General features: G+C 33.3%; 1 protein-coding gene across 5 annotated transcripts in view; it reads left to right on the forward strand.

The window, feature by feature from the left end:
* The window catches only part of CDC27 (cell division cycle 27), a 64,447-nt gene extending 39,514 nt beyond the window's left edge, over nt 1–24,933 (forward strand). For 2 of the 5 annotated variants that reach the window (XM_063080575.1, XM_063080579.1), the window contains 11 exons: nt 656–771; nt 5,761–5,860; nt 6,982–7,189; nt 7,481–7,653; nt 10,410–10,562; nt 11,639–11,847; nt 14,734–14,851; nt 16,861–16,989; nt 19,363–19,437; nt 20,269–20,425; nt 21,878–24,933. In XM_063080575.1, the coding sequence (XP_062936645.1) occupies nt 656–771; nt 5,761–5,860; nt 6,982–7,189; nt 7,481–7,653; nt 10,410–10,562; nt 11,639–11,847; nt 14,734–14,851; nt 16,861–16,989; nt 19,363–19,437; nt 20,269–20,425; nt 21,878–21,960 (1,521 nt within the window). In that variant the 3' untranslated portion in view covers nt 21,961–24,933. The remainder of the gene's footprint in view (nt 1–655; nt 772–5,760; nt 5,861–6,981; nt 7,190–7,480; nt 7,654–10,409; nt 10,563–11,638; nt 11,848–14,733; nt 14,852–16,860; nt 16,990–19,362; nt 19,438–20,268; nt 20,426–21,877) is intronic. The other 3 variants (XM_063080576.1, XM_063080577.1, XM_063080578.1) reach the window with 3 other exon arrangements.
* The last annotated feature ends 212 nt before the right edge of the window (nt 24,934–25,145 follow it).

The following is a 25,145-nucleotide window of genomic DNA, read 5'->3' on the forward strand; positions in this document are numbered from 1 at the left end:
ATGAATAAAAGGAAGGTAATAGAGAAGACAGAGAAGGAGAGCAAAGATTTTTTTTCTTCCAAAGGAACAGAGACCAGTTAATGAAAGATTGGGAAAACCAGAAAGAAATATTAACTCTACGGAGCAATATTCCTAGGATTTGAAAAGTAATCATGATTTTTAAAAAATCTACTCCTCTGAACTCCTATAGAACTGTTTTACTAAGTGCCAAAGGAGTATAAAATCTTACGTTATTATTATTTTTCTATGCATAGTTAAGTTAAATCTTGAGAATAGTAGCTATCTTAAAATTATTTAGCACTTAGTTCCAAATAGAGAAGATACGTAATAAAGTAAAGATGGTCACAATGAGATAAAAAGAGTAGCTTCTGGGAATTCCGAGTCTTTCCTTTGAAAGTAAAGTGAGAGCTGAAATGATAGTAGAGAAGTAAAAATACTCTGAGGTTGAAATGAGGAAATAGGCTGATGTTCATACGAATATAGCAGTAATTAATGATATTGACATAAATAATGATATTAATAGTTTATGTTTTAAAATGACATTATAAATTATGAACTCTTTCATGGGAAAATGTAGATGGAAGCATCATAATGTCTTTAATCATTTACAGTACAATCTATAATTCATAAACCTTAGACTTTTTATGTTTTACAGTCTGTTGCCAGAATCGGCCAAACTGGAACAAAGTCTGTCTTCTCACAGAGTGGAAATAGTCGAGAGGTAACTCCAATTCTTGTTGCACAAACACAAAGTTCTGGCCCACAAACAAGGTATTTATCATGCTATCATTAGGGGATAATTGTGCAGCTTTTCTTGCTGTAAAACTTGATACTTTATATTTCTTTAGATAGGTGTTGACTCAAGAATTCTAGAATAACTAGTATAAATTTTGAGTATGTAAAATGTGTAATTTCTAACTTACTGAAAAGACTAGTGTAATTTTTAGTTGAGTTTTATAATGCAAATAAAACAATAGGTTAGCTAAAATCGCTTTTTAATTTACTCTACTTGTCTCATGGATGTGTTTAAACTAGATATTCTAAACACTTCTTCAAAATACGAAATTTTCTTATGCGCATGACCTTCTCTATAGATCAGGTTCAAATAGGTTTTATTCTCTCCTTCCCCCATTATGCACATCTATAAAAGATCATAAAATTAACCTTCAAATAAATCTTCAAATAATGAATCTATTTTCACACAGAAATGGTATTAAATAGGATTTCTTTTCCTGTTCAAGGACTGAAAAATAAATTGTACCCAGTGTTTTTAAAGAAAGATACAATTCTTTCTCCTTTCTAAAATATTGACCATATACCTGAGTCTTAAAATAGACACAGAGATGCATATACCTTGACTGTCTAAAAGGCCTCAATGTTCCTGTGATGCGAGGATGGTAAGCCTAGACATGAGTGCCAGCTTGCAGACAGTGATTGCCAGGCTCTGTTATGAGAAGGAACTTGAGAACTCCTATAGAGCAACATTGTACAGTCTGAGTTTATAGTATATAGTACCTATAGAGTACCTAAGTATAATTTACTGAACTGTACTTAGAAGTAAACAAATACACTAACTGTAATAAGCATCAACTTTTTTTAATTTGTTTTTTGTTTTGGCAGCAAGTCTTAATAACTTTGTGTTTTTTGTATTATTGAATCCATTCTATCTCCTTTATTGCCTATGTTGGTATTCTAGGGCAGCCATAACAAAGTGCCACAATTCCCTTACTAGCAATTACTCTTTATTTTGTCTTTCTAGAGGTTGCTTTAGGGTTTGTATTATATATTTTAACTTATGTAAGTGTACCTTCAAGTAAGATACCACTTCATATGTAGTATAAAACCTCAAAACAGTATGCTTTCATGCTTCTCTCTCAGTCATTACAGGATTGTGGTAATATATTTTACTTCTGTATATGTTATAAACCCACAGTGCATTGTTGTTTCTGCCTTAAACAGTTATCTTTTTATAGAGGTTTTTTTTTAAAATAAAAAAAAAGAATTTTGTATTTACCTATATATTTACTATTTCTGATGCTCTTTCTTTCTGTAGATCCAAATTTCAATCTGGTTATTTTCCTTCATCTTGAAGGATTTCTTTTCAACATTTCTTATAGTTTGGGTCTGCTGGTAATGAATTTTTTCAGCTTTGGTATATCAGAAAAAGGTTTTGTTTCATCTTTATTTTTAAATAGTTTTCTCTCTATGTATAGAATTTCCAGCTGACCATTTTTTTCTTTAAAGATATTGCTTTACTGTCTTTTGGCTTGTTGTTTCTGACAGGAACTTAGCTGTCATTCTCAGTTTTGTTCCTCTATGTGCAATATGTCTTTCCCTGACTATTTTAATATTTTCTCCTTATCACTAATTTTAAGCAATTTGATTATGATGTGCTCTAGTGTAGTTTTCTTCCTGTTTCGTGGTCTTTGGATTCGTTGAACTTCTTGGATTTGTGGGTTTATAGTTTTCATCAAATTTGGCTAAGTTTTGGCCATTATTTCTTCAAATATTTTTTCTGTCCATGTTCCTCTCTCTCCTGGAGCTCCAAGTACATCTATATAGTAGATTGCTTAAAGTTGTCCCACGGTTCACTAATACTCTGTTCATTTTTCTTCCAGCCTTTTTCCTCTTTGTGTCTTATTTTGGATAGTGCTTGTTGCTACGTCCTCAAATTAATCTTTTTTCTGTTGTGTCAATTCTGTTAATCCCATTCACTATATATATATATATATATATATATATATGTGTGTGTGTGTGTGTGTGTGTGTGTGTTTTTAATCTCAGACACTCTATTTTTATCTCTAGAAGTTTGAATTGATTCTCTTCTTCACATGCCCGTGCTTTCTTCCACCTTTTTGTAAGATATGGAATATATTATATTAGTTCTTATCTACTAAGAACTGTTACTGTGTCATTTCTAGGTCTGTTTCTTACTGATTTGTTTTTTTCTGTATTATAGGTGGTGTTTTCCTGCTTCTTTGTTTACCTAGTATTTTTTGATTGGATACCAGTTATTGTAAATTTTACATTGTAGAGTGCTAGGGTTTTTTGTATTCCTTTAGGTGTTTTTAAGTTTTGTTCTGGGATACAGTTAAGTGACTTGGAAACAGTTTGATCCTTTGGGTCCTGCCTTTTAAGTTTCGTTAGGTGAAACAAGAGAAGTAGTCTGGACTAATTTTGCCCTTCTATTGAGTCAGTACCCTTTAAGTATTCTAGTCAGTGGCCTATTTCGTATGAGGTGTTTCTTCACTCTGACTATTGAAATGTAAACTATTCCCAGCTGGGACTGAGCTCCAAGAATTGTTCTGCCTGCCCCTTTCTAGTAGTTCAAGTAGTTTCCTCGCTGCTATACTATATAATGTAATTCTGATGCTAACTACACAGACTTAGCACAGATTCCACAGGTTAAGGTCACAGTCCCCAACAAGAACTGTCTGAACTGTCTTCAGTTCAGTTCAGACACCAGTTGCAGGTTCAGGGTTCCCCAGGTCACCTGCATTTCTGACAAACTGGCTACAAACTTGAGGTTCCCATTGCTCCCTCACATTTGATAATTTGCTAGGGCAACTCACAAAATCCAGGAAAGTGCTGTACTATTACAGTTTTATAATAAAGGATACAAATCAGTACTAGACAAATGAAAAGATCCATAGTGTGAGGTTTGGGAGGGCCCTGAACACAGAGCTCTCATGTCCTCCTTGTGGAATCAAGACATGTGACCCTTCCAGTGGATCAATTTGTTCACAAACACAGGAATTTCAACTGATCTTTGGTGTTTAGAGATTTTACTGGGGTTTAATTATGTAAGCACGATTAATGGAATCATTGGCCACATGACTGAACTCAATCTCCAGCCACTCTGCTCTTCCTGGAGGAGATCAGGCTGATGTCACTTGGCTCAAAGCCCCAACCCTCTAATCATATGGTTGATCTTTCCAGCGTGGCCAGCCCCCATCCTGAAACTATCTAGGAGCCCACAATGAGTCACTTCCCTAGCATAAATTCAGGCGTGATCTCAGGGACTCATCATGGATAACAAAGACATTCCTATCACTTGGGAAATTCTAAGGGCTTAAAAGCTCCCTCCTGTGAACCTGGAACAAAGGACAGTCAGATTGTTTATCATGTAACACTCAAACACCTGCACTGTTTTGTTTTTAATTGAAGATTCTAGGGAAACCCCCTGCAGGTCTTTGTAGCTCGCTCCTCTCCCGATACTCTGCCCTGTAAATTCTAGCTGCCTTGGCTTTCTCAAATTCTCAACATTTTCTTCTCAACCCCAGGCAACTATTGGACTCTATTTGCCTTCTCCTTTCCTGCACTGTGGCCTCAAAACTCTCCTCAGGCATGAGTTACCTGTTGTCCAGTGTCTGAAAACCATTGTTTTATATGTTTTATTAAGTGTTGCAGTTATTAAGATGAGAGAGTAAATTTAATCCATATTACTTCATCATGACTGGCAGCAGAATTCTGTTCTTTGTATTTGGAAAGTTGTTTTTAATAGATGGTTAGAATGGCATATAATACTCTTAGCTAAATCGTCCAAGAAAAGTCGTGTGTCATCATTTTCTCTGCATAAATTATCCTCTAAAAACCATTTCTATGAATTTCCTAAGGCATTTTTTGATAACTACCAGAACATTGTCAAACTCCTAGTTAAATAGAAGTAAATTTTGTTTAAAGCAATCTCAGCAGCATTCTCAGATTTGTCCTCCCTATAAACTGCCCCATACTATGAAATTATTCCTTCCTACTTCTCAGGCAAAACTCTATTTCTATAAATAGGTAATCATATTGACAAAATATAATTCACATTTATAGTATAAATGACACATAGTTGTTTCTACTAAATAAAGGATATTGTACTTTTAAAAATGAATTGGTCAACACAAATGACCTCACTTGCTAAAATCTCTACACTGCGGCTTTGCCTTTTGAAAGGATTCATGATAGCCCGGGACATTCATTACTCACTGGTCAGCATCTCTTTTATTTTCAGAAGCTTCTTTGACCCAGACTCGGGTAACTAGTAGGATTTCCCATAAATTATAAGCTATAAACAGTTTAGTCTATAAACTTATCCACTCTCAATTAGATCATTTCATGTTTCAAGTTTGCTTGCTTTGTAAAAATGAAATTCTTATCTTAGGGTTTGTCTTTAAAGTAAAAATGTGTCCAAGTGATTATCAGACTCTTATTGCTCTAAATCGAACAAAGCTTTGATATAGCTGTTTGAATTTACAGGGGAACAACTCAGGTATCAGTTCTCAAATATCAGTTGTTCTAGTGGTTTTTATTTGTCAACAAATACCCCACAGTTAGATGATCGATACCCAACTATATTTTCCTTTAGTGGTTTTTATTTGTCAACAAATACCCTACAGTTAGATGATCCATACCCAACTATATTTTCCTTTTTCTTTAACTTGTTGTAGTTGCAAATAAGGCCTAAATGTAATTGGCTTACTATTTATTGACCCAGAGTTTTTATATGGATTATTTTTAAACAAATTAGCAATTTCAGATAGAATGAAGATCTGTGCTACAATCTTTATTATTTTATAATAACATGAATAGTTCTTAAATTCTGAGTTTTCATAGAGAGACTAAAAAAGGACTGACCAAACTCAGCAACTTTAGAGTACTTACATGATTAATAGAGTAATTACATGCATAATTTTTAATATAGTTGAATTGAAACAATAGTTAATGGTCATAAGCTGAGTAAAAAAAATGTCTTCTCTTATGATTATTTTTTAGTACAACACCTCAGGTATTGAGCCCCACTATTACATCCCCCCCAAATGCACTGCCTCGAAGAAGTTCACGACTTTTTACTAGTGACAGCTCTACAACCAAGGTAATTTAAAGATTTTTGTATGTCACATTTACTTAATGATTCCCCTACTAAAATTTCTGTTCATTGATGACTCCATCTCTAATAAGGAAAAAAATTATTTAGAATTTTTAAAATAATTTTTAATTTGGAAGACCATCTATAATTTTTGTGTATTTTCTTGGTCCTTTGGTAAATATTGTATAACATTCTTGAAATGACAAAATTATAGTAATGGGCAAGCAGTCATTGGTTATCAGGAGTTACAGCTGGGGAGAGGATGTGACTATTAAAGCACAACACAAAAGAATTTCTTTGTGGTGGTGGAACATTCATGTATCCTGATTGTGGTGGTTGATTATACAAATCCATTCATGTGATAAAATTTCATAGAATATGTATACACATTCACACACAAAAGTTCATATACAAACTGAAGAAATCCAAATAATGTCTGTAGTTTAGTTCATAGTATTGTACCAATTCCAATTTCCTGGATACAATGATATACTATAGTTATGTCAGATGTTATCATTGGAGCTTAGAATAAATGTAAATTCTGTGTTTTCTTTGCAAGTTCTTGTGAGTCTAAAATTATTCCAAAATGAAAAGTTTACAAAATTGGAGCACCTCCTTATGCTTTTAGTAAATTTTCTTGGTCCATTGACAAATATTATGGATGATCTTGAACTTCGTCATATCCACATCAACAATTTTACGACTTATCAATTATAATGCTCTGAGACAATTAGTATTGCACCCACTTCTTTTCTTATTTTTAAATGATAAATGAGAGTGTGATATATTTTCAGATCAACATTTAATGCTGATGCACCTAATCACTATGAATGTAATTTATGTTCAGAATTGTTACATTTAACATTAGATGACTTTGAGGTGTCTCTCTGGCACAATTGGTTAGCATGTTCAGCTGTCAACTGAAAGATTGGTAATTCAAGCCTACTCAGAAAAAGAAAAGAAAAGAAAAGAAAATGACTTTGAAGACCTTTGTTATTATAAAATTTCTTCTGAGAAAAATATAGATTAATCAAGATTGTACATTTCTTTTATATCTAATACTTGAGAAAGGATTGAGAGGAAATCTAAAATATATAACAAGTATGAAATTTTCTCCCCTTTTACAGGAGAATAGCAAAAAATTAAAAATGAAGTTTCCACCTAAAATCCCAAACAGAAAAACAAAAAGTAAAACTAATAAAGGAGGAATAACTCAACCTAACATAAATGATAGCCTAGAAATTACAAAATTGGACTCTTCCATCATTTCAGAAGGGAAAATATCCACAATCACACCTCAGATCCAGGCTTTTAATCTACAAAAAGCAGCAGCAGGTCTGTTTTAAATGCTTAATATCTTCTTTGTATTTTATTTTATTTTGCACTTATTTTAAGTTAGTGCCTTCATTCTTTTCTATATAGATGTTGGAATTTTTTATGATTATTTTTAAATGACACATAATAATTGTACATATTTACAGGGTACAGTGTGATATTTCAATACATATATACGTGTGTATAGATGGAATTTTTAATGGATCAGTTTGTAATTAGCCTTCCTAGGAAGACAAATTGTTTTATTTATTGTGTTTTTCCTCCTTTGTTTACTATATTATTTTCTCCTAGAAGGTTTGATGAGCCTTCTTCGTGAAATGGGAAAAGGTTATTTAGCTTTGTGTTCATACAACTGCAAAGAAGCTATAAATATTTTGAGCCATCTACCTTCTCACCACTACAATACTGGTTGGGTACTGTGCCAAATTGGAAGGGCCTATTTTGAACTTTCAGAGTACATGCAAGTAAGTGTAAAAAATGGTTTATATATGCCTGTCTAGAGGTTATTTAAATTTAATTAAAATGCCCATGCTTGAGAAGGCCAAATCTAAAAGGTCAATATTTATTATGTAATATCTATATATTTATTCTCTCAGTATTTATAATTTATTGGTACAATTCTTTCTCGTGTTAAGGGATGAGTAATGTAAATTCTTTGAGATTTCTTGAGATAGATTTGTAGAGAACCAAATCAATACATTCTTATGTGGAATATTTGTACTCTACACAGTTGGATCTGAAAATTTGTATTTACCATGTAACAGGTATTTATAATCTAAATCCTTTCTACAGCATACAGAGTTATTTATTGGGATGAGTTTTTGGCATTTAATGTGTTTTATAAATTTAAAGAATGCTATGAAGAAAATTATATTTAATTGAGGACACAGTGTCCTTTTATCCTTTTAATTTGAATTAAATATGTTACTTAAGCTATCTGTTTATATCAGAAAAGGAAAGGATGATTAACCTAAAGCCAAAGAAAATTCTAATTTTCAACTTAAATTACCTCCCAGTTCTGCTTCCCCAAGCATTTTCTCCCTCTGCCTCCTAAACTTAAAAAAAAAGAAAAAAACTTTAAGAAACGTATATATTAATAAAATTTCTCTAATATGGATTACTTAAAGTTGTCATATGGTTACATTTTGCTCTATTTACTTTCAGTTCATTTATTCAGTATACATTTCAATGCATGTTATGTCCTAGACTCTCTTCTGGATTCTGCAATACAACTAGACAGATTCTGTAATACAACAACTTGCCCCCATGAAGCTTAAATTCTAATGAGAGACAGACTCTAAACCAATAAATGTATAAGGACAGGTAGCAATAAGTCATATGGAGAAAAATGAATCATGGTAGGGAGACTGGGGGATGGTGAAGTATAGTGCTGAGAGTGAGAAGGTTACTTCTCCCTCATGAGTCGTGCAAAGATCTAGGGGAAAAGGGTTCTTCCAGGCAGAGGATAAATGCAGAAGATACCTATTCATGTAATTTTGTATAGTACAGAAAAGAGGGTTGTAGGCAGAAAGCGTTATATATTGCTAACCTGTTTGGATTATGGCCTTTTACCAGTATACAGCATATATACAGACAGGCAAAAGCTGTGTTTAGAAAGGCATTTTCAAGTTTAGAGCATGGTGTTGATAACAACAAAGTTGAGGGTTTGATCCCTGTACTGGCCAGCCTTCAAAAAGAAAAAAAGAAAGCCTTTTTCAAAATTATTTCCAATTTATTGTTTCACAGATCCTTTTTTTTTCATAGATACTTTAAAGTACATGAATTTTGTTGTTTCCCATAGTTATAGAGTTGTGAACCAAATATATAACTAAATAAGCCTTTGTTTCATTTGTGAAGTTCTCTTTTTCCATTCTTCTTTGTGTCTATGCCATAATTGTTTTTCTTTTTCTTTTTCTTTTTTTTTAATTTTAGCAACTGGCTAGTACAGGGGTTGAACCCTGGACCTTGGTGTGATCTGCAGTGTGCTCTAACCAACTGAGCTAACCTGCCAGCCCCCATTCTGTTACTTTTCAAAGGAAGCAATAGATTCTGAAAATTTTTTTTAAAAAATACCTGTGTTTGGCTGGTAGCTAGATCTGTCAACTCATAATCAATGACTTTTTTTTTTTTTTTGACCAGTAAGGGGATCGTAACACTTGGCTTGGTGTCGTCCGCACCGCACTCAGCCAGTGAGCACACCCTATATAGGATCTGAACCCGTGGCCTCTGCGCTCCCAGTGCCACACTCTCCTGAGTGAACCACGGGGTCGGCCCAATCAATGACTATTTGAAAAACTTATCTTTACAACTATTAAGAGATTTTAGGGAAGTTACAAATCATCAAGCTAATCTTAGAAACCATATACCCTTTTCTTAGAATTAAGTTCCCAATTTTATAAAAGTTCTTTCATTATTTTCTGTCATCTTCATTTCATCAATAACAATCCAGATATTCTTTATCCTACAGTAAACTTTGAAAATTTTGAATTTGCTAAATCAATAAACTAGGAAACTAATTGGTTTTATATAACCCAAAGCCTCAACCTTCTGGGGAAGAGAAGCACAGTTCTGGGAGCTGTGAATGTGGTGATGAAAAAAGTTGACCTGATAACTGAGGAGAGACCCTAAAGTGAAGAGAGTGCCACAAAGGAAAGGGTAAATTAGTCGATGAAGAATACAATTGCTAGTAGGTACAATATTGGTGAATGTGTTCAGTACTCAACATGCCATAGGGTTGGTAGCCATCTTGACCTGTGTCTTCCCTAAAGTTTTCAACTCAACCTCTCAATAAAAGTCAGTGCAAAATAGTTTTTGTGTTGTATAAGTCATTCTATCATCTTTCCTGAGAGAGTTATTCTATAAAGCCATTATTAAAACTTGGAAATGTGGTTTTTGAGAAGAAAATATCAGCTTGTCTTTTTAAAAATGTAACTTTGTATAGATTTCTCTTCTGCCTTTGTAGTAGAAACTTAAATTTTCTTTTCAGAGTTCACATTCTTACCATGGCTTGTGTATAAAAGCTAGGTTAAATGTGAATAAGATTATATCAATATTTGACTTAACAAGTAGGATTGCGTAATTTGTCCTTGGGTTATTACTAATTCAGTCAAAACCATAACACAAGATAGCATTTAGGTATGTGAGGACGGTGACCAGTGCTCTGCCTGTACATATGTGAATTGCATCAACTCACTCCTCCTTACTAGCTCTTATATTTCAGGCTGAAAGAGTATTCTCAGAGGTTAGAAGGATTGAGAATTATAGAGCTGAAGGCATGGAGATCTACTCCACAACACTTTGGCATCTTCAGAAAGATGTTGCTCTTTCAGTTCTTTCAAAAGACTTAACGGACATGGATAAAAATTCACCAGAGGTATGTTATCTGTAACTTTACTTACATGGTTACCTTCTGGGTTTTGTTTGTTTTGCCCACTGAACCCCTCCTTTTCTCTCCCATAGTTACCGTTTGATCACCCTTAACACATGGAGACAAATCAAACAGTTTAAACATTGTTTAGTATCACCCACAGTTATTTTTTTCTATCTAGGTAGGGACTCAGAGAGGAAGAAAAAGTCCTAGAATATATGGTGCAGAATCACAAATAGAAGAATCACAAAAATATTTCATTCAGGATTAATCAAGATTGGAATGTGTTAAAGTTGTTGTCACCAAGACTATAGACTGAAAAGAAGGCCAATTTTAAATTAAATTAGTAATCTTAATTGTCATTTTAAGAGAAGCACAATTCACATGCTTCAACCTTGTAAGAATTGTATTTCAGTGCATCTCAAAAATATTTAGTAATCACTTTCTTAACATATTTAAGGTTAGAATTAAGTACAGTCAATTCTCATTACTCACTGTAGTTCTGTAGTCACCGTGAACACTGAATTAGTGATACTGAACCAGTGCTTGTAGGGGAAGTACGTGTGTGTGTATATGTGATGGCTGGCCAGTATGGGGACCTGAACCCTTAAACCTGGTGTTATAACACCATGCTCTAACCAAGTGAGCTAACCAGCCAGCTCTGATTCTTTTTTTTTTTTTTAATTTACAAAGAGAAAATGAGGTTCTGAAGCCAACTTGCCCTAATTAATGGGTGCCAGTGGTGGGATTCAATCTTTGCCCATCTGTCCCCAGAACCAGAGCTTCTTGTATTACACTGCCCCCTACAGTTTCTGTCCTCTGGTCATCTCTATGACAGCTGAGACAAGAAGGCAGGGAGTTGCCTTGTTTGACCTCAATTGAGAACATGCCTGTTGGGTGACTCAAATGTTGATTCTGCCAGTGAATAATGAGGATCAACTGTTTATCTGCTAAAGCTCTTCAGTTTTTGTCTTTCTGTCCTAAATGGATCTGAGGCTTGATTTTAGTCAGATTTGGTTTTGTTAGGAAAAAATAAAATAACATTTTAATTGTGTATTTGTTTTTTGCTTTCATTTTTTAAGGCTTGGTGTGCTGCAGGAAACTGTTTCAGTCTGCAACGGGAACATGATATTGCAATTAAGTTCTTCCAGAGAGCTATCCAGGTTGATCCAAATTATGCTTATGCCTATACTCTATTAGGGCATGAATTTGTGTTAACTGAAGAACTAGACAAAGCATTAGCTTGTTTTCGAAATGCTATCAGAGTCAATCCTAGACATTATAATGCATGGTAAGTGCTAATGAAGTGCAAAGACAAAGTCTTATTGATGCTGTGGTACTCTAATTTTTTTGTTAGATATCTATTTATTGTCATGAATTTAGTTACCAGTACTTAAGGATGGTACATATCGGTTGATAGCTTCCTTTTTTGTTTGTTTATTTTCTTTTTGGTTGATAACTTCTAACCAAAATGTTTTCATGTGAAATGTGTATCTTTAACAAACTCTTAAACTAATTAATGATAATAGAATACCGGATCCTTATACTCAACAGTTTCAGCCTTTTCTTTTACCAAACTTTTGCAAATGGTTAAAAAAGAACTTTTGTTACTTTTCTTAGAATGCTGAAGTGGTGATTAGGATTAAAAGAGGTTGGGAAAGTGGAGAGGAATAGTATAATTTACCTATTGAATAATAGAAAATAAATGTTGAAAAAAATCTACTAGTTTTTGCTCTTTGACAGTGTTCTAGTCTATTGAGTTATTATTAAGAACTCAGTGTTCCGGTTTATTCAGTACATTATCCCCCTTATCCAGTTTCACTTTCCAAGGTTTTAGTTACTTACCTGTGATCCAAGGATAGGTGAGTACAGTACTGTACAATATTTTGAGAGAGAAGAGAGACCACTTTCACAGACCTTTTATTACAGTATATTGTTATAATTGTTCTACTTTAATATGATCATTGTTAATCTCTTAGTGGGCCTAATTTATAAATTAAATGTTATCATAGGTATGTATGTATAGGAAAAACATAGTATATAATGTTGGGTTTAGTACTATCCATGGTTTCAGGCATCCACTGGGTGTCTTGGAACATATACTCAAGGATGAGAGGGGACTTCAGTAGTGTGTCTATTTTACTTTTTTGTACTTGTGCATGGGTGACAAATAGGAAGTCACTAACTGGTTTGTTTTGTTAACAAATGAAGAAAAATTTGAGTTTGTTCCTATTTCTGTTTCAACACCACACTTAATGCCAACATTTGTTGACCGACTGAATAGTTTAAATATCAAGAAGTATAATTTTGAAATCATAACTCTACAGTAGTTTTTATGTCAGACATGGTTATCTTTTGGTCATTGTAACAGTTGAGTTTTATCATTCTATTTATCACAAAATCTGAAACATTAGATTTCTAAAATATATTTTTTATTTGTGTATGTATGTTTTTTAATGGATTATAGCTCATTTCTAAGTAGTTACGTTTCCTTAAAAAAAAGTGCTAGCTGGCTTTTGCTGACATACAAGACAGTAAAGCTTGCTGATACTGCCTTCTCTTCAGATAGATATAAGTTCTCAATATTTTAAGAATTCAGTTCTTTTTTGTTTGTTTTTGTTTTTTTGGTTTTTGTTTTTGTTTTTTTGTTTTGTTTTGTTTTTTGGCAGCTGGCTGGTATGTGGATCTGAACCTGTGACCTTGTTGTTAGCAGCACTACACTCTAACCAAGTGAGCTAACTGGCCAGCCCAATAACTCAGTTCTTAATAGGACTCGCGTTGTTCTTTAAATGTGTAGTATCTGTTCTGCTATTTTGCAGTAATTGCATTCTTTTTTTAAATTTTTATTTATTTATTTATTTATTTTAGTTGCATTCTTAAAAAAACATTGCCATATCAAAAATCGTGTTGAGGACTATTCACATTGGCAAGCAAGCTTTTACTGGGAGGAATTTAAATACTGAGATATTTTAGATAACTCTGTCTAACTAAAAACTGAGCAAATTTATTATTCTAACTCCAAAGTAAATAGTAAATTTCTTTTCTTATCTCCACTTTCACCATCATTAGCATAGAGTTTTTTATACCTTTTCTTTACCTCTAATGCCATTATAATGACAAACAAAGCCACTCAAATAAAGCTGATAATGTTGTTCTTTTTCTTTTTCTCTCTTTTTTTTTTTTTTTGGTGGCTAGCCGGGCTGGGGATCTGAACCCTTGATCTTGGCTTTATAACACTGTGCTCTAACCAACTGAGCTAATGGCGTTGTCCTTTTTTCTTATTCATTTGGTGCTTATTCCCCATCATCATCTAGTTATGGCTAAGAGAGTTCTCCTTAATGTTAACCACACTATATTCACTTGACATTTTTTAAATTCAAGAGAAATATTTGTATATCAACCCAATACACTAGCTCTTAAGAATTATAATTTTGTGTTATGACACCAAGGTAAAAGATTTGGATCCCCGTACCAGCGAGCCACACAAAAATTAAAAATTTATAATTTTGAAATCTGTAAACATAGGATCATGCTTTTGATAGAGTAAGTGGGGGGAAGGAAAGCCAAACATGACACTACATGTTGCATATCTATAATTATAAAATATATATGCATTTAGACAAAGAATATGAAAATAGCTTTGTTCGGAGTTGAGGCTTTGCAATCATAAAGGAAGGAAGGAGCTGGTTAGAATCCTTATTAGCTATATAACTTTAAGCAAGTTATTTAATTTCTCTTAGCCTCAGTTTCCTTATTTGAAAATGGAAATGATTATAATACCTACCTCCTTGGTTCCTCCTAGGATTAAATGAGATAATTCACATAAAGAATCTAGCAAAGTTCTTGGCATATTCATGATAACCACTCAGTAAAACTTAGCTATTAAATCAAGATTGTAGTGGTGGGTTTAAGGATGTGGTTTCTTTTTTCCCCATTACCACAGTTTTATTTGATTGACTGATTTGATTTATTGTTTTTACTTGTGAAAGTGACTCTTCTAAAATGCTTTAATGATTTTTATCATGACTGATAGTTTTTGCCTCCCCTCTAAGACTACCAGTATTTTTCCACTAGTTTGTTAAAACGCCAGATTCCATACATATTCTTAAATTAGTTGAACTAAATTAGCAACCAAAAGTTCATATCACTAAACTTATACTTTGTTTTATACAATCAGGTATGGTTTAGGAATGATTTATTACAAGCAAGAAAAATTCAGCCTTGCAGAAATGCATTTCCAGAAAGCACTTGATATCAACCCTCAAAGTTCAGTTTTACTTTGCCACATTGGAGTAGTAAGTAGCTTTCTAAACATTGCTCTGTTAATCTCCATTTTGAAACATGTTTGTTATTGATTTAATTGCTATAATGAAAATTGGGGCTTTTTATTTTGGGGGGGCTGAAATATTTATACATTTTAATATAAAAAATAGAATTGAGAATATCCTCCATTTAGCAGAATTTGCTCTGAAATTATAGGTTCATCAGCGTCTGGAAAGGGAGTGTTTTCTCAGTTAAAAACTTGACAGTCTGTAGAGAAGGAGCTTTTTAAATTGTTGTTGAAACAGTATTCTGGAGACTTTTACAGCCAAAAACATCACCTTTTGGCTTGGCATAAAGAAATACTGCTGGAGTGCCTTCATCCCTTGGGCAAGTCACTTAATTTCTCTGAGCTTCTACCTTATGAATGACAAGTAATACCGCCATGCTTACATCATAGGGTTGTTATGTGATTCAAATTAAATACTTCAGACTTTTGGAAGCTCTTTCCCTTATGTTAATATTTAGCTCCTAGAAAGAGATGAGCAAAGAAAAAAACGAAAGAAAAAATATTTAGGCCCTAAATTAAGTAGGTAATATTTCAAGCAAGTGGTTCCCTGTGTTTAAGCCTCTGAGTGACACAGGTGTGTCATAACTAATTAAAATTCTTATAAGGTGATGTGAATTACCATTTTTATATTTACTTTTTTTTAACGTATCTGATAATAAATTGTACTTTGATAGGAGAAAAACAGGTATGTTTGCTTTTTAAAATCTCATTTATTAGTTTTCTGTAAGTGTGTTAATCTAAGTTCTTGTTCTCATCCTCTCACACCTCGCTCCCTGTCTTTCTTACCTTCCATCACCTCCTCTTTCTCTTTGTCTTAGCAAGTTTGGCTTTTGTGAGAACAGGCATACAATTTAAGAAAATTATGTTACTTTGGAATTTCACTATTTATTTTTGGGAGAGAATATCTCTTGACACTTTTAGTGAACATTGGACATTTTTTAAAGTAGCATTCTTCTAAAGTTTTTGTGGAACAGTTTGTTTTAAAAATTTGAGTGGTTTATTTGAAGACGTTTTCGGATAAGAGAGTATGCTTTTCTCTTTTAAGGAACTAATATTTAGGGTCTTGATCCTGTGGACAGAATATTTGGCCACATATAGTAATAACCTTCTACAAAGATCATTGCGTAGATGAGTTTAGCAACCAGACATTGGCAGTACCTACTCTCACATTCTTATGACAATATTTGTTAAAGTTCCATAGCCACATCCATTCACCCCATTTTATTTTTAACATATAGTTTGTCCAAGAGAAATACAGCAGAATTTGGTTATATGCACATGAATTAATAGGGAAACGTGGTGATTTTTTTAATCTTTTAAAGTTATTTAAAATACCTTAAATTACTTGCTTCCCAGTATTAGAGATCAATGGTTTTCAGTTATGTAAAGTAGAAGAACCATTTTTCAAATAATTCCTAAAATAGGTAAAAGTGTAATTGTTCTGATTAAAAGAGTCGGTAAGAAGGGGTTCCTTGAACATATTTTTGAAATGCCTAATATTTAAAGGATCATAATAAACGTGTTGAAATGTGAATATTATCTGGCTAAATAGTACAGGTTTTTCTTGTGAAGGGAAAAGCAAGGTTTTGCTTGCCTGTTAGACTTAAATGTAACCAAATACCTGCTCTAAAGATAGAATCTTGGTTATCATTATGGATATATAATGGTGGACTAGGAGCCAGAGGACCTAGATTTTGACCCCAGAGCTTGTTTAACATCTCTGGACTTGGATATTCTCATCTTTAAAGCGAACCTATTCAACTAGAATTGGAAGAGATTTTGGAGATAATCTATTAATCATTTGGTAATTAGTTACAAAGTTCACTTAACACCCAGTACACAATCCATTAGACCGTCCAATCTTATCTCTAGAGTTTTGTTATTTTTATATTGGTTTTGAGTCACATTATTTGGTTCTCACTTTTCTTCATAAATATCAGGAGGGAGCATTAACATGATTTTTATTTCTTATAGGTTCAGCATGCACTGAAAAAATCTGAGAAGGCTTTGGATACCCTAAACAAAGCCATTGTTATTGATCCCAAGAACCCTCTATGCAAATTTCATAGAGCCTCAGTTTTATTTGCAAATGAAAAATATAAGGTAAGATATATATCTTAGTAGTCCTCAGCATTATATTGCTTAAGTTGTATTACTTATTATTTTCATTTATTTTGTATTCCTTTTTTAATAAACTAAAAGTTATTTATACTTTTTATTTGAGGCAGTTCATTTTCCCCATTTTCAAAAGCTTATCAATTTTATTTTCTTTTGTACTTTTATTTCTTTATGAAATATTCATAGGAAGGATGGGGATATGAATATTTAGGAATATGTGATTATCCCTTGTAAAGATTCCATATATAGAAAGGCAGTTGTTTCATCAGGAGGTTATCTTTAAGGTAAGACCTAAATCATCCTCTTAGGACTAAAATAAGTGAACAGGTGACGAATGTGTGTGCATTATTCAGCACATATTTATTGAGGACCTACTATGTGTCAGGCACTAGGAATATAGTGTGGAGAAAAGCAGTCACATTCCTGCTTTTGAGGAGCTTAACTAGTACCCCTCTAATGCAAGAAAAAATGTTAACCAAATAATCACAGAAATAGTACATGTTGAGTACATAAAGGCAAAGCATAGTGAGTTGTGAGAGCTTGTAACAAGGAGACTGGATCTAGTCTGATGTGTTTCTCTCTTTAATTCTCATTCTGTTTTTCAAATTATGGGTCTATAGCCTTACAAACATATTGAGGAAAGAATATAAGGAAAACTGAGAAAGAGAAGAGACATAAAGTGACATAGGATTTTTGTTATAACTTATTCAGTCATAAACCATGAAACCAAAATTCTGATTTAAAGTTCAGGTTTCTTTTTTAATAAATTCATGTTCATACTAAAAAGTAAAAACTTACTTATTACTAAAAATACCTAAAATATAAGTTCTCAGAAAAATTTGGGCCAAATAATCCATTTTAATACACTCTTTCCCTAGAAATCTTTTCTTCCAGTACACCTTGAAATCTGCTGAAATTGAAAAATACCAAACCAGTTCTATCTTAACTTTTTCTAAGACTAATAAAGATACATAAAGGGATGAAACATTTAATTTAATCTTTGTCATTTATTCAATAATTCTTCTAGTTTTACTCTATTTTCTTTATGAAGTAGTGGATTTCTAGTCCTACTGTTTTTGTCATTTTTAAAAAAACATCTTTTAAATTGCATAAAAACTTTTCAACTTTTAATTTGCTCTTTGAGATGCTGTTATTGTAATTCAATATTTGTTTTTATGATTTTGCTTTATTGGACTTCTTTAAATATATAGTCAGTTTCTTCAATTGAAGGATTTTATTCAGTTTGTTATTCTTAAAGCCATTTTAATGCCAATACACCTACCTACCAGGTATGCCATATAAATCAGCCCTGTACTTCCTTCAAGAAGCCCAAATTTGATCAGTTGTCTGGGCTGTGATATATAGTTATAGCCATTTTGGGGTGTGAGGTTGGGCCTTAGCTAAATTATGAGGCCGACTTTCATGCACAAATTGGATATAGGTAGATGACTATATGAAAAGGGCATAAAGAAAAGTTACAGATTCGTTTCCTGGCTCCAAAATGGAAATGAAATGGTATAAAAGAACCACCTCTACCTCTGTGGCTAAAACATTGCTAGCCATCACCCTAATTAATGTATTGTACTGATATCTGGTCATTTAAGTCTTGAGTCTTTTAGGGCAAAATTAAGAACTCTGATGCCATGTTAGACACTATTTCTCAATGAGCCTTTGTAATTAGATTATCTGGGCTAGGCAGAGGCATGATAATTTCATGAAATTTTGATAGTAATAATATATAATCAGAAAGAAGACACATATAAATTCTGAACTGTGTGTATTGTAGCAGTAGAGAAGGATTGGAGTTTGTCATCCTGTTTCAGATTTCTTTAGTAGTGGTTCTTAAAGTGTATTCTGGAAACTTCTGGGAGTCTCCAAAACCCTTTCAAGGAGTCCAGGAGGTCAAAACTATTTTCATAATAATATCCAGATGTTATTTACTTTTCCACTCTCATTCTGTCATGAATGGGCAGTGGAATTTTCCAAAGGCTACATGACATTTGATATTAAAACAGATTGAATATAGAAGCACATGAGAAAATCCAGCTTTTTATTAACCAGGGATTTGCAAACGTGTTAAACAATGTCACTCTTCTTGCTGACTTTTTGTTGTGTGTATGTGTGTTTTGTCAATGTACTCTGGTGAGTGCCTGCCATTTCTTAGTTCCTATTGTTATGTGTGTTTTTCATGCATTTTATTTTCTCAACAACAAGAATTAATGCAATAAGAAAGTACACTGATTAAGATCTAGTTAGCTTTTGTTAAGGTGATTTGGGAAATTTAATAAATAAAAATACTTGCTTAGTCAAAACGTTGTGAAACTTTGCTACACTAAGGTTTGTCTTTGCCTTTTTCAGTCTGCTTTACAAGAACTTGAAGAATTGAAACAAATTGTTCCCAAAGAATCCCTCGTTTACTTCTTAATAGGAAAGGTAAAGATTGGGGCCATGGCCCTAAACTGTGACTTTCATAGCAAATATTAACTTTTGAAGAAAAAGTATAATACTTATTGTATAACATCTACTGAGCAAATTCAACTAGAGCTCTGAACTAAGTGCTCTGGGAATAATGGATTTATTTCTAACATTTAAGAAGATGAAGTTGTTTAGAGCACAGCCTTATAACACCAAGGTTATGGGTTCAGATCCCTGTACTGGCCAACTACCAAATATATATATATATATTTAAAATTTAAGAAAAGAGAAGATGATATCCTAATGAGAGAGTAAGAACACACACCCCATAATCCTAATCCTGGAGGTAGATTAGCATTTGCAGCCCAAGGCCAATAATGAGTTTATAACTAAGACTACCACATGGAAAGCCCTTAGCTTCCAATTCTCAATAAAATACTTAGAAATCCCCCAAAAGAACATTAGTGGCCCAGTGTTGTCTTGATTAGAAAAAATGGCTTCTGAGATTCTCAAGGCCAGGTTAGGCCAGGCTAGTCAGGACTTCATAGACTGGGCCCCCAGATGCCAATTGGTTAAAATGTCTGGGAACCATGGACAGGTGTTAAGAGTTGATAAAACTCCATTTAAAATCAGTGTAAATGAATGTTATTCAAGCATTTTGTAGTCCATTTCTTCACATTGTTATTGTTGCAGTCAGAGTGAGATTTATCAGTACCTGACAGATAGATTACCTAATATTTGAATATATTAAAAGGAAGTCAGGAGCCTAATATAAATTATAAATGTTTAAGATTTTATAGTTGAAGCTCACAACTTAATGAAAAATGTAGTGTTGCTGTTTATTTTTAGGTTTACAAGAAGTTAGGTCAAACACACCTTGCCCTGATGAATTTCTCTTGGGCTATGGATTTAGATCCTAAAGGAGCCAATAACCAGATTAAAGAGGCAATTGATAAACGCTATCTTCCAGATGATGAGGAGCCAATAACCCAAGAAGAACAAATCAGTGAGTATCATACAAATGATCTGAGTATTCAGAAAGCTACCTTTTGCATAAGGGTTTGTGGGCTGCTTTTTTATTTTATTTTTCTGTGGTGTTCTCTTTATACTAAATGGAACTTTAGGGAAATTGAACAGGGTGATATAACAAAGTACACATGAAGTCAGGTAATTAGTCTCAGTTGGCTGTGTGACTTTGATAAATTCATTGCTGATTTTTACCTGAGCCTCAATTTATATTTGAATATGTAACCAGTACTGCTTCACAGGAATGTAGTATGGAGGGGAAGATGATAGATGTGCAGGTATGTTTAAAACATTAGAAGTGCTCAGTGAATGAATAATAAACTTATGCACATTTTAAAGTATTGTCAGATAGTGGTGGCTATTCAAATTCTATGTAGCTCTAGGCTAGCTGGTTTGCTCAGTTGATTAGAATGCGGTGTTATGACCCTGAGGTCAAGGGTTCAGATCCCCATACTGCCAAAAACAAAACAAAACAAATTCTATGTAGCTCTGGCAAATCCAAAATCCAAATATATGCCTAAAATATATAAATTTAGGTGTCAAGGAAAGAGAGAACAAAGAATCACAGTTTAAGGCAATACTCTATCCTTAAATTGAGTCTATGTCTTAAAATAACTAGTGAGAATCAAGACTTAATGTATCAATATTTTTTAATAAGAGAATTGAGAAATTTCTGATAAGATAAATTCTGATTAGATGCCTTTGTTCCAGAAAACTTGGTAAAAAGCTTTAATTAAGGTTATAATTTCTTTTTTTCTTTTCTTCTTCTTTTTTTTTTCTTAAAGATGACCAGTAAGGGGATCTTAACCCTTGACTTGGTGTTTTCAGCACCACGCTCTCCCAAGTGAGCAAACCGGCCATCCCTATATAAGGATCTGAACTGTGGTCTTGGTGTTATCAGCACCACACTCTCCCAAGTGAGCCACGGGCTGGCCCCTAAAGTTATAATTTCTATAATATAATCTCAAAAACCCTTTGTAAACTGAAGGTTATATTCTATACAAGTGTACTTCAAAATATTTGTGGAAAATAGAATTAAAAGATTATATGAATCTTTCCATGAACCTTTTGAAGAACCTTCATTTTTCTGTGGACTAGCAGGGAATGTCTTAAAAGTAGAGTAACTGGGTTTGGGGGAAATGTCAGCCTTTTTTTATGTCTCAGAGAACCAGTTCTAAATTTCTAGGGCAGGAATAAGGAATTCATTAGGGAGAGGCAGTTTTGAAAGTTAAATACAATAAACTAATTTAGACATGCTGTAAAATAAGGAACTCGAATTGCATTTTATTTAAAGATATCAGGATTTTTATGGACCTTTATTAGGGTCACATCTCTCTGACTACAATATAGTAGTTTTTCCTCGCTTGTTTTCATGAACCACAAAGATATTTTTTCTGATACCTTACTGTAGACTTTTGTTTTATTTTTAAAGTGGGAACTGATGAATCCCAGGAAAGCAGCATGACAGATGCAGACGACACACAACTTCATGCAGCTGAAAGTGATGAATTTTAACTTCTGGAAATCAGACTCTTGCAACTGGATGTGTGACTAGTGCTGACATGTTTCTTGTCCTTCCATATACTGAGTCTTCACTCTTGAGCCTACAGTGTCATCGTCCATCACTTATACCATGAGTGTGCCACTTTCATTGGACACTGACGGTACACAGAAAGAAAGGCAGTGCAATATTTAGCTGCTAACGAGACTGGCTCTTTTACCAGTATGAATGGCAATTTAGGGGGGTAGGGTGGGGAACTTTTTTTTCTTTTTTTCTTTAATCTCCCTTTGTTGGAAAGCTATCATGGAAGGAAGAGTTATGTTTTATCTTGAAGGAACCAATAGGTATGGAAAATAGCAATGAACCAGAATTTCTTGGTCCTTTTTCCAAAATTTTGTTTTTATTTGGTTCTGTTCCTGATAAACAGAGTGACAGACCTTCATTTCTAGGTTCTTCAAGAATGGTGTTAGCAAGTGCCAGATGGAACAATAAAAGACATTGCCTATAACAGAGTAACTTGATTGCCAAGGAATGTAAATTACCTTAAACTTGCAGTGTCTCCTATAAACAAATGTAATGGTCATATTGGGGCTCATATGTTGGAATCAAATATCCCTCCATATAGTGTACACTTATTCTTGGCAAGAATGCTTTAATGTCTAACCAAGAATTTTAATTTATTAATCTTGCTTCAAAGTGTTGATCATTGTTGTATTGGTATTGCAATCTTTAAAACTGGTCCTTACCATATTGCCTCTTCTCTTTGAGCTCTATGGGATCACCTTTAACATTGAGAGATGATAGAGTGGTTCCCCACTGAAAAGCCAAAACAAGACCCTTAATAACCATTTAAGTTCACCACAAGAATTCAGTATGAGAACACTAAAGTGGAGAATCTTTAAGAGATCATGATAGTGAAAGCCTTAATATAATCAGAATTGTACCATAACCTCGAATCTATATTGTTCAAGATAGTGTCCATTTGACTTTTCTAAGTGTTTAAGCAGAGCGCAAGAATGTATGGTTACCTTTGGTTGAGGTCATTTCCATTCTTTTTGGCTCTCTGCTCCAGATTATTTTCAGTGGTGTGAATCACCAAAACATTTACTGAGAGTAATTAGGTCTAGGATATTGGAAATTTTCAGGTTGAGGAGAAAAAAAAAAAACATTCTCATGAAGGGGACAAGTTCTCTCTTGAGTCTGTCATAATATAGGTTGGTGTCTTTGGGAAATGGCCACAATTTTAAAGATCTAATTATGCATATAAAATGGGAATTATTGGAATTTCACAGTAACAGGTTTAAACAGTCTTAAATTATGTACCATTTTTTTATTGTAATGTACGAAATTTTTAAAGAAACTTTAGTTGTTAACATTTTATTAAGTGCCAATGTCAGAATATTACAAATTATATATAGTTTCTTACAAAGGACAGGCCTACAGTTATTATTTTGAATTATTTGATGAAGGACGAACTTATCAACTGGTTACCTGTATTTGTTAGTCAAGCTGTGAAAATAAGGTGGATTACAAAAGATACCAAAAAAATTTTAGCCTGTAAACTCAGTAATTTTCTCTCATTTACTGTTAATCTCATTTGAACATGGATTAGATACCATTATAAATTAATTCAAGTCTGAGTCTTGGATGAGGTATTGGGTGCCAGAGAGATATTTAACAAAATTTCCTACCTAAGTTTATGTATATGTGCTGTCCAAAAAAATAATTGATAAGGAAAAGGAAAGGTTGGGAATAAATAAATATGAAGAATTCCCAAAGGTTAAGCACTTGGATTCTAACAAATATTCCATTTTATTATCCATTAGTTCTATAATATTTAGTTTTAGATTATTTTATGTTTTTAATTGGCAAATCATAAGTCAGCTGTATAACAGTATCAAATATAGGGTTTCATAGAAAGCTTCAACTTGAGTTCTATGTTACAAAGCCTGGAGAAAGCTAAGCTCAGAGCATAATTTGCTGAAGTATAATTAGCTGTCTTTTTGTAGTAGGAATTTATGTCCTGTGCCAGAGGTGAGAGTTTTTCTGATACTGATTTTGAGACCAACGATAGAAGGATAGTTGTGGAAGGTGCACCATGGCGGTGGCTGGCTGACTGACTGACACTCTCAGCCCAAGCTTGGCCTGATTTCATTTTTCCGCATGCCTACTTTCAAAGTCATTTAAGTATTTGAAGCCTTATTTCCCACCTAAGTAACTATTTCTGGCTCTTTTTACTTTTTATATTTTGCATGAAATGGGGATCAAACAACCAGAAGAAGAAACACATTTTGATCAAGCAAAATGTTTGCTTCAAATTTCAGAAATTACTTTGAAGGAAGTGAAAAATACTAAGTACTTTGACATCCTTTTTTCTGTTTAAGCTTTTCACACATATATATGTATGCATACACACACTTTTGTTCAGAAGTTATGTTGTAGCATTGGATTTCTTCCCCCTTGGAAGTGGTTCTTAACTCTGGCATTTTAGAAGGCTGGAATATTTTTTCAAGAGAACAATGGTACTCAAAATAATGAAAGGTGGTCCCTACTTTCTCTGTATTTCATTAGTTTAAAATTTTTATTTTTTCCAAGAACTGCAAGTAACATTTGAACCATGCTGCTGTTGTACCTTAAACAAAAACTCAGTGATAACCAGTATTTAGTCTATTAAAAATGCCCTTTTTGAAGAAAAAAAGTTTGGAAGTCTCTGATTAGCCAGAGTATAGTACGGGTCTTCACTGAGAAATATGGTGACCTGTTTTCTTTGTGAAAACCTACGAAAATGCAAGTGTGGGTGTGATGTGTGTTCTATTTGCATTGAAACAATGTAATTTTGTGTCTTCTTTTTGCTTCTCCTGACTCATTTCAGAAATTGTACAGCCTTTGATGGTGGGGGGGGGGTCTTTTCTGTTAATATATTTGCAATTCATTAAAGGATATGGAAAATCCAAATAAATTACTTTTGAAAGCAATTTATAACCAAATTGTTAAAGCTGTATAGAGCTGTGCCATCTGTATTTTTATACTAAGGCACAGAAAAATAATGATGAAAGGTTAGGCTTTTATGTACCACAAAAGTCTAGGGCAATGTTTCTCTAGTTTTTTTTTAAAAACTTACATTCTCTTTTAATATATAAATATTTTTTTAAAGTTCAAACCCTTTTTTAGTACTATTTGGAATTCAAAATAAATATGA

The sequence above is a fragment of the Cynocephalus volans genome, chromosome 16, assembly GCF_027409185.1.
Source record: "Cynocephalus volans isolate mCynVol1 chromosome 16, mCynVol1.pri, whole genome shotgun sequence".
NCBI lineage: Eukaryota > Metazoa > Chordata > Mammalia > Dermoptera > Cynocephalidae > Cynocephalus > Cynocephalus volans.